The sequence below is a fragment of the Oncorhynchus mykiss genome, chromosome 18 (assembly GCF_057628025.1).
Source record: "Oncorhynchus mykiss isolate SJ-2025 chromosome 18, ASM5762802v1, whole genome shotgun sequence".
Lineage (NCBI taxonomy): Eukaryota > Metazoa > Chordata > Actinopteri > Salmoniformes > Salmonidae > Oncorhynchus > Oncorhynchus mykiss.
In genome coordinates, this window is record NC_143039.1 from 46,160,716 (window position 1) to 46,171,114 (window position 10,399).

Below are 10,399 nucleotides of genomic sequence, written 5' to 3' on the forward strand. Positions count from 1 at the left end.
GTTTTGGCTTGACTGACCTGTTGATGATGCTGCTGTTTCTATATCTGAATCTGTCTGTCTGTGTGTGAATCTGGACACATCCTGCTCAAAGTCTGGCAAAGTGTGCTCAGATGACATTAAACGGGTTTAGAAACAAGGAAGTGTGCACTTAACGGAAGTGTGACTGGCTGGTGAAGAGAAGTGTAAAAAAAAAAAAAAGATCTGGTTTTCGTGTGCTTCTGCTTAGCTGAGTGGAAAACGACATTAGGGGTCTGATTCATTGTTATGGACTGGCCACTGTTTATTAGCAAAAACGGGCAATATTTATTTTCTCACACTTTCTTTTTGCTTTGCATTTCTCCTTTTCCCTCCATCCATCTCTCTTTCAACCTTCATATGTGGCTCTCAGGTGGTGCAGCAGCAGAAGGCAGAATGCTCACAGAAATTGGAAGGCCTTACGATGTGGTTGGCTGGAGCGGCCAGCATGCTGGCCAATCAAAGAGCGGGAGCCGAGTCAGGTGACGTGAATGTGCTGCAACAGAAACAGAGAGAGTTAAAGGTGAGAAACTCCGATTTTCACCTCCATGTCTCAAGTAAGGAGAGAACCCACATGTTGTTTAGTTGCTCCCGGACCTCTAATGTAGCCAGGTTTCAACCATGCTAGGTCTCTGAGGATCCACAGTTATAGGAACTAGACGACATTAAAACTGTCGGAGCGTCTTAATGTGTTCTCCTTTCTCTACCCAATTTTGTATACTCTGCTCCAGAGAAATATGCTACACTACCTGTAACCCCTCTATATCTGACCATCTCTCTCTCTCCCTCCCCCAGGAAGTACAGAAGGACCTGCTGACCAGAGGCGAGGGCGTGGCGGAGACCATCCGCTCGGTGGAGGAGTTCCTGGCGGAGCACGGTGACAGCCTGAGTCCAGAGGAGAGGGCCAACCTCCAGGGGGCACTGTCCCGTATGAAGGAGCAGTACAGTGCCCTAACCGACACGGCCCAGTCCTCCCTGGTCCAGCTGGACACGGCCATCAGCACCACCGTCCAACAGAACACACAGAGGGTAAGGGTTTCGGCGATTTGTTTAATTTGTATCTTTATGGATACTGTTTTGATTGCTGAGAAAATGCTATGGAAATAGCTACAGTGTGGCAATTAACCCAGAGGAAAAGCTGAAGGGCCTTTCATTCACTGACTGCATTTTCATTGGTAGAAATATACACTCACCCTGATCTGTGCTGTTTTGTCTTGTTCTAATGTTTCCCCTGTGTTTTCTTCCCCTATAGGCGAAGGCAGTAGAGGAGCTGCAGGAGACACGGGGCCAGATCGACTCGCTGCTAGAGGAGCTCTCCTCACTCAACCAGCCTGGGATGACCGTTACTGACCACCTCTCCTCGTCCTCCTCCACATCGCCAGAGGGAGGTCTCCAATCACACAGCGACATGCTCCAGGTTAGACATTCTCCTTGTTTATTTCCGAAAGTCATTTTGTTCTTGTTGTTGTGGTATACAGTTAAATGTGTTTGGAATGAAACATACTACTGCAGAAAAGGTTTCTAAAAGTGCCTTTTTAGGTGCTTGGCACAGGTTATTGAATGGTAGTCAGCGTGCTTCCCAATAAACTAAGGTAGCTTCCTCTCCTAATCTCCTTTCCAGTTAAGACAGGTGCTTGGCACAGGTTATTGAATGGTAGTCAGCGTGCTTCCCAATAAACTAAGGTAGCTTCCTCTCCTAATCTCCTTTCCAGTTAAGACAGGTGCTTGGCACAGGTTATTGAATGGTAGTCAGCGTGCTTCCCAATAAACTAAGGTAGCTTCCTCTCCTAATCTCCTTTCCAGTTAAGACAGGTGCTTGGCACAGGTTATTGAATGGCAGTCAGCGTGCTTCCCAATAAACTAAGGTAGCTTCCTCTCCTAATCTCCTTTCCAGTTAAGACAGGTGCTTGGCACAGGTTATTGAATGGTAGTCAGCGTGCTTCCCAATAAACTAAGGTAGCTTCCTCTCCTAATCTCCTTTCCAGTTAAGGCAGGGTCTGCACAAGGTGCTTGAGGTGCTTAGAGTACCTGAATTTGGTACTCTGAATACCTTGAAAATCAGACATTTTCTCAGATTGGTACTTGAAAAGTACTTTAAGTTAAACGAGAGGAGAACTGATATTGATCAAATATATTTATGAGAAATATTAGAAAGAAGTATTGGCAAATTCATTTCCTCATATTTTGCACAGTGATTGCCAGGCGAGCTCGCTCATTCATTCCACCCACACTGCCACTCAGCCAGGCAGGTACAGAACTGATTAGACACCGCCAAACGTCACATCGATGGTTAAAATGCTGGGCAAATGTAGATTCAATCCAGCCTTTTTTAAATCATTTTTTTATTCAACCATATAGGCCAGTTGAGAACAAGTTCTCATTTACAACTGTGACCTGGCCAAGATAAAGCAAAGCAGTGTGACAAAAACAACAACAGAGTTACACATAAACAAACGTACAGTCAATAACACAATAGAAAAATCTATGTACAGTGTGAACAAAAGGTTAGGGAGGTAAGGCAATAAATAGGCCACAGAGGTGAAATAATTACAATTTAGCATTAACCCTGGAGTGATAGATGTGCAGGTGATGATGTGCAAGTAGAGATACTGGGGTGCAGAAGAGCAAGAGGGTAAGTAATAATATGGGGATGAGGTAGTTGGGTGTTCTATTTACAGATTGGCTGTGTACAGGTACAGTGATCGGTAAGCTGCTCTGACAGCTGATACTTAAAGTTAGAGAGGGAGATATGTCTCCAACTTCAGTGATTTTTGCAATTCGTTCCAATCATTGGCAGCAGATAACTGGAAGGAAAGGCGGCCAAAGGATGTGTTGGCTTTGGGGATGACCAGTGAAATGTACCTGCTGGAGCGCGTTTGCACATGGAACATTTCTGTGATATTTTTTTGGGGCTAATGAAACAACTTTACATGTTGCGTTTTTATATTTTTGTTTAGTGTAGTTTATCCACGTTTTTTACCACTATGTCACTGGACCCAACCAACCCACACCATGTAAGGTGCAGAAAATGCGTCACTTTGGCATTGCGAACATTGCTGTATGTAGTAAATAAGTAATGAAACAAAGTATTGAGTAGAACTTGTAAAATAGTGATAAAATATATTTTTTTCTAATGAGGTTGTGGCGATATATTGCTATCTTGTGGCGACTAGAAACAATTGCAGAATATTAATTATTACAAATTTGATGGTCCTTGAAAATAAATATAGTTTAGAAAAAAGTTATAGAAAAAGTGCTTAAGTCCTTGAATTTGACTTGCCACTGTCTGTACAAAGCCTGTTAAGTCTATTGAGATGAACCCTCACTAATGCTCACTGTGACCATATACGACCTTTGACCCCTCTACAGGCGGAGCTCCAGCAGCTCCAGGCACAGCAGGCCCAACTGATGCAGGTGTCCCAGAACGCTCGCTCCCTCCTGGACCAGCCCGACTCGGCCGTGCCAGCCGGAGAGAAACGCCGTCTGCGGGACCAGCTTGACCAGCTCCAGACCCAACACCAGGAGAAGCTGCGGGCCTGCCAGGAGAGGCTGAGGCGCTCGGAGGCCCTTAAGGACGAACTGGCCAAGTTCCTCCAGGAGCACGGAGGCCTGGGGACCTGGCTGGAACAGAGTGAGGGGGAGCTGGGTTCCCTGGGGGAAGGAGAGACTGACGCACAGGGCCTGAAGGGGAGACTGGAAGAGCACAGGAAGGTATATGTTGTTATTTTGGCTTTTCCTATACTAGTGTGGGTTAGAGAAAAGCTACATTGCATAGCCATAGAGAGATGATTTACATGAGCGAGATGCAAGCATATAGGCTTACTGTAACAATAGTTCAGGGTTTATATTGGCAGTTGGTAGCAATATTCACTCCTACTGTCAGCTGTATACACACAGTCATGATACTCAAGATGCTAAGTCTACTGTTTCAAACGTTGTAACTGAACACATTATTGACTGTATCAAACTGACCTGGAACCTGTTGTCTTCCAGCTGGCGGAGGATGTGATCTGCCACAAGGCAGACCTGCGCTTTGTGTCCATCTCTGGTCAAAAGGTGCTGGACTCTGTCCAGGGGGCTCTGGAGAAGCTAGGAGGGTCTGACCCAGCCCTGGAGGAGACCAAGCAGCTGGTCACGGGCAAGTTACAGGACGCCAACCATCGTTACACCGCGCTGCACACCAAGGTGAGTCTCATATAGAGTAGAGGGATTGTATTCTTCATTACTACTTTGCTTTGTGTACCAATGCACAGTAGAGGTATATCCAAAAGGGACGGGATTGTGATGAAAGACGTGCCTTAGTCAGTTAAAGGTCCCTTTGAAATATAAGCCTTGTTCATTATTTTACATCAATTTTTTCATATACCTAACAATCAATCGATAACCATAAGTGGGCTGTAGAGATATTGGACGTTGACCTACTTCCATAGTAGACCTGTTCATCTTCCCCTGTCTTCCCTCTCCAGTCGTCAGATCTGGGCGGGCGTCTGTCAGGTCTGTTGGAGCGCTGCCAGCAGTACCAGGACGAGGCTGTGTCGCTCCACACCTGGCTCAGCGCCCAGGAACAGAACCAGAGTATAGCCGGACCCAGCGGCGAGACGGACACACAGACACTACAGAACACACTGCGGGCCGTACAGGTGAGAGAGAGAGCATAGAAATACCGCCGGTGGATGGGGTATGGAAATAGGCTGAATTATTTAATACAGTATATACATGTGACTGAAAGCGGAGACATTATCTGCATCTCGCTCTTTGTGAAGAGGGGATGGAACACTGTTGTTTTCTATTCCCCGCACCTCAACATTTCTCCTCCCCCCCTTCTCCCTGTGTTCTGGTCAGCTGTTGCAGGATGAGCTGGCGGAGCGGTCAGTCCAGTTGGAGAAGGTGAGGAGGTCAGGCAGAGAGCTGGCCGACGCACGGGAGTCCCCCACTCTCAGAGCTGCTGAGATCACCAGTACTGCAGGTACGCTAGCTCACAACAATGTCTATTGTTCTGCCGTTCATAACCTTCCATATTGTTATATATCTCATACACTCCCCCATATCGATGAATATCCTCCATTCCTCCATATCCCCCGAGACCATGCAGTGGCTCTCCAGTAATGACCACTTACTATCCCTAAAACCCCCGTCTCTGTTGACATCTTTATATCCATCCACCGAAACACATTGTAATGGGGAAAAGTAACCACACCGACACTCTCTCCTCTCCCCCTTCCTCTCTCTGAGCCAGATGGTCTGGAGAAGAGGTTCAGCTCTCTGTCTGAGTCCGTGTCGGAGCGGGCTGAGCAGCTCCAGACGTCCGTAGCCCAGTCGGTCAGTGTCCAGGAGGGGCTGAAGGGTCTGCTAGCCTGGCTGGACGGCCTGCTGCTGACCCCCGGGCCCGTCCAACCTACCGCCCAGGCTGTCCAGGACGCCCTCACACAGAATCAGGTACCATAGTAGAAATACAGGGAGTCTACTATAGAACAGTCTGCAGCTATGGTACTGTTTTCTTTCTACATTTATTTCCCCCTTCACATCTAATACACACCTCCCCACTGTCCACTTTGCAGTTGTGTTACATGAGCTTATTTTAACCCACTTCCCCTCTGTTCCAGAAACTACGCCAGGAGCTGTTATCCAGACAGGGAAGTGTGGAGGCCACCTGCGACTCTGTCTCCAAACTGCTCCAGAGCTCTGACGCCTCCACGGCCTCCGGGCTCCAGGCGTCACTAGAGAGCCTGACCCAGAGCTACGCCGCGGCACAGGCCAAGCAGGCCGAGAGGGAGGCTGAGCTCCGGGGGCTCCTGCCCAAGCTGGAGAACTATGAGAGACTGAGTGCAGACCTGCAGGGTTTCACTCAGACCTGCCTGAGAGCTCTGAGCCCTGTGGGACAGCCTGACCGCAGTGTGGAGGACTACAGACAGACCATAGAGGTGAGGGGCAGGATGATAGATATCAGTGTTCCAGCACCATAGAGGTGAGGGGCAGGATGATAGATATCAGTGTTCCAGAACCATAGAGGTGAGGGGCAGGATGATAGATATCAGTGTTCCAGAACCATAGAGGTGAGGGGCAGGATGATAGATATCAGTGTTCCAGAACCATAGAGGTGAGGGGCAGGATGATAGATATCCGTGTTCCAGAACCATAGAGGTGAGGGGCAGGATGATAGATATCAGTGTTCCAGCACCATAGAGGTGAGGGGCATGATGATAGATATCAGTGTTCCAGAACCATAGAGGTGAGGGGCAGGATGATACATATCAGTGTTCCAGAACCATAGAGGTGAGGGGCAGGATGATATATATCAGTGTTCCAGAATCATAGAGGTGAGGGGCAGGATGATATATATCAGTGTTCCAGAACCATAGAGACGAGGGGCAGGATGATATATATCAGTGTTCCAGAACCATAGAGGTGAGGGGCAGGATGATATATATCAGTGTTCCAGAACCATAGAGACGAGGGGCAGGATGATATATATCAGTGTTCCAGAACCATAGAGGTGAGGGGCAGGATGATATATATCAGTGTTCCAGAACCATAGAGGTGAGGGGCAGGATGATATATATCAGTGTTCCAGAACCATAGAGGTGAGGGGCAGGATGATAGATATCAGTGTTCCAGAACCATAGAGGTGAGGGGCAGGATGATAGATATCAGTGTTCCAGAACCATAGAGACGAGGGGCAGGATGATATATATCAGTGTTCCAGAACCATAGAGGTGAGGGGCAGGATGATATATATCAGTGTTCCAGAACCATAGAGACGAGGGGCAGGATGATATATATCAGTGTTCCAGAACCATAGAGGTGAGGGGCAGGATGATATATATCAGTGTTCCAGAACCATAGAGGTGAGGGGCAGGATGATATATATCAGTGTTCCAGAACCATAGAGGTGAGGGGCAGGATGATATATATCAGTGTTCCAGAACCATAGAGGTGAGGGGCAGGATGATATATATCAGTGTTCCAGAACCATAGAGACGAGGGGTGGGATGATACATATCAGTGTTCCAGAATCATAGAGTTGAGAAAGTAAAATATGTAGTACATTAGCCAAACACAGATATTAAACAATGATTATATAATGATGCAGAGGCAGTAAATTGTTATTTTTATCCCCTGCAGAAAATAAGAGTTTCTATGTCACGGTAGTTATGAAAGTACAAAAAAAAAGAAATTGGTATAGATCTGCATTTTTTTTTTTATCTCATGAAAGATTAATTTGCAATTTGTTAACATGGAAATTATAGTTATTAATGCACAAACATATGTAAAATAACTGAAATCAGAGAAAATAATTATGATACTCACATTTTGTTATGTCACAAAGTGTGATTTAAATAGTTTAATTTATTTTTTTTTGGGGGGGGGGGGGGGTCATTGATTTACACAAAATACTCCTTAATGTCAAAGTAGAAGAGAAAATCTACAGAATACAAAAATTCCAAAACATGCATCATGTATGCAACAAGGCACTAGGTAATACTGCAAAAAAAACATGGCTAAGGAATACACTTTTTGGAATATATGCAAACCCTTATGTTTAGGGCAAACACAACACATCACTGAGTAGCTGCTTCCTTTGTTTTTTCAAGCCTAGTGGTGTCTTCTTCATGATATGGGTATGCTTGACTTTGGCAAGGACTAGAGTTTTTCATAATAAAAAAATAAAAAAAACGGTATGGAGTGAAGCACATGCAAAATCCTAGAAGAAAACCTGCTTTCCACCAGACACTGGGAGAGGATTTCACCTTTCAGCAGGACAATAACCTACATCACAAGGCCAAATCTACACTCGAGCTGCTTAGCAAGAAGTCAGTGAATGTTCCTGAGTTGCCAAGTTACAGTTTTGATTTCAATCTGCTTGAACATCTGTGGCAAGACTTTTAAAATTGCTGACTATGTTCCCCAACACCTTGGCAGAGCTTGAAGAATTTAGAAAATAATAATGGGCAAATATTGCACAATCCAATTGCGCAATGCTCGTAGAGACTTTCCCAAGAGACACACCTGTGATCGCTGCCAATAAGTGTTTTTAACATGTATTGACTCAGGGGTGAATACTTGTCTAATCAAGGTATATTAGTGTTTTTTTTATTTTAATTTATCTTTATAAAATCTTCCACTACAAGAGTATTTTGTGTAGATCATTGACAAAAAAAATGTAAATGAAATCAATTTTTATCCCACTTTGTAACACAATAAAATGTGAAGAAATTCAAGGGGGAGATACTTATGATACCCACTGTAGATAGCAGAATTCCAGAACTATAGCCATCATTTAGACCATAGATCAGTCGGGGAGACCATAGATATTTAATGTAGGATGAGAGGAGGATAGTCTTGCAGAACCATATAAATCAGTGTCGCAGACCATAGAGGTGAGAGGATGATAGAAATGTTAAGATGTCTGTTTGAACAGAGAAGTGGAAGACGGCACAAGGGACTATGCTGTAAGAGATTTCAGGGAGGATTTGCTACCTTCAGATATCATATCTGTATCTGCCTTACTACTTACAGGGGGTGAGAGCAGAGCAGGAGCAGGAGGCAGGTCACCTGAAGTCCTTCTGCCAGCTGGGGACAGACCTGAGCCAAGCCAAGGCCCTGACCAGCACACAGACCCTACTGGACAATGTCAGAGAGTTGTCCGATGAGTTCGCCCGACTGGAATCCAACATCAATGAAAGGTATGCACTGCCTTAGAATAAACGGAGCCAAAACCATTCTTGAATCAATGCAAGGCATTGCAGTTCACTGTACAACAGCCCTGCAAAAAAATGCAAGGAACCATAACCGATAAAAAAAATTATAATACTGACCCTGTGCACAATGGGTAAGCACTGTCTTAGAATAATACACAAAGCCGAGACGAATACAAAATCGAAGGGAGGTCTCTAGGTGCACCTAGGCTTGTAGTGCAGCATCAATCCCACTAGAGGGCTAGATAAAACACAGACTTCTGTTTTGCTTGCACCTTGGGGATTTCGGCTGCGTATCTGTAAAGCACTTTGTGAAAGGGCTTTATATATATTCTTTGTTCGTTTGATACACTGTCACATTACTGCCACCATCACAGTCTGAAATATGACACATGACATTTCTCTTCACACTAATGCCTTACAAATTCATACACAGAGCAGGACAAGCCAGACTTTCACAAATCTTAATCTGACTGGACAAGCAGAAACAACCCCCCCCCCCTAACTCTGTGATTGGTTGGGTGGATAACTTTGAATACACTCCTAATTAGTTGATAGGCTGAGTCCTTTCTGTATGGCAGCACCAGTTGCCATGTCTCCCTGGTTTGTACCGCCAGTAGCGCCTTAGCCTGCCACAAGGGAGTCTGGCCTCATAGAAATGGAATGACTGGCAATGTCCCGTCTAGTGTTTCTATTTCTATGTCAGGGCCTCTAATGGATACCATTGGACTGTCTGTTCGTCTAGCAAAAGATCGCAAAAGCTCCCATAGCGGCTTATACATGTATAGAGGGATTAGGCCTGTGCAGGATGTGTCTTAACAGTAGCCCTGACCCCTTTGAAAGCTGTGTGTTGCCAACAGTGGTGTGTGTGGGTGGGCAGTGTTAGCTGATGGCACAGGAGTGAATGTGGTCGGCGGCTACTAAGAATAAGCCTGGGGTTATAGTGGGCACAGTTCAGTGTCCATTTATCGGTCATACAAAAAGGGGCTCTCGCTTACGCAGACTGACCAGGAGGTAAATGACACGCTTTCAATGACCGAGACGGTTCTAAAATGGTTGTTTCGGCTGTGCACTGCAGTCAGTTTTCAAAGCAGCTGCAATGGGGCAGACCAAGTACAAGGCAAGGGTGTATATATATAAAAATGGACGAGGGTATAATATGGACGAGATAATGGTTTGTCCTTAACTGCATCCCTCTCTTTTTGTGACATGAAGCATGTGATGGTTAATGTCGCGGCTGTGTGTTTCATATGGAAAGGATATTGGGATTGAAATAAAATAATCTCTTCCCCTCTTTCTTTTACTCTTTTTCCTACCTCTCTTCATTCCTATTTCTCTTTTTCTCCCACTGTCTCAATTTCTATCCCTACATCTCTCTATGTTTCTCTCTTTTTTTTTTTGTTCAATCTTCTCTCTCTCTCTCGCCATCCCCATCTTCCCCCCCTCTCCTTCCCCGTCTCCTTCCCGCTCCAGGTACAATGCCATCCAGAGTTGTGAGCAGCAGTTGGGCCAGTTCCGGTCTCTCTCTGGCTCCCTCCTCAGGTGGCTCCAGACAACACAGGAGCAGCTGCCTCTCAAAGAGCCCAACGTCAACACAGAGGCCCTGCAGAGGAGAGTGCAGCAGCTCAAGGTGTGTGTGTGTCTTTTTTTTAAATTACTACATGGTTTGATCACACTCTTGCAAAAAA

General features: G+C 45.5%; 1 protein-coding gene across 35 annotated transcripts in view; it reads left to right on the plus strand.

The window, feature by feature from the left end:
* LOC110496159 (microtubule-actin cross-linking factor 1) overlaps nucleotides 1-10,399 on the plus strand; it is a 271,227-nt gene that overhangs the window by 173,432 nt on the left and 87,396 nt on the right. For all 35 annotated transcript variants that reach the window (XM_090208561.1, XM_090208575.1, XM_090208563.1 and 32 more), the window contains 11 exons: nucleotides 389-538; nucleotides 811-1,044; nucleotides 1,268-1,432; nucleotides 3,385-3,726; nucleotides 4,009-4,200; nucleotides 4,482-4,655; nucleotides 4,858-4,981; nucleotides 5,252-5,451; nucleotides 5,619-5,936; nucleotides 8,533-8,699; nucleotides 10,185-10,341. In XM_090208561.1, coding sequence (XP_090064687.1) covers nucleotides 389-538; nucleotides 811-1,044; nucleotides 1,268-1,432; nucleotides 3,385-3,726; nucleotides 4,009-4,200; nucleotides 4,482-4,655; nucleotides 4,858-4,981; nucleotides 5,252-5,451; nucleotides 5,619-5,936; nucleotides 8,533-8,699; nucleotides 10,185-10,341 — 2,223 coding nt within the window. The remainder of the gene's footprint in view (nucleotides 1-388; nucleotides 539-810; nucleotides 1,045-1,267; nucleotides 1,433-3,384; nucleotides 3,727-4,008; nucleotides 4,201-4,481; nucleotides 4,656-4,857; nucleotides 4,982-5,251; nucleotides 5,452-5,618; nucleotides 5,937-8,532; nucleotides 8,700-10,184; nucleotides 10,342-10,399) is intronic.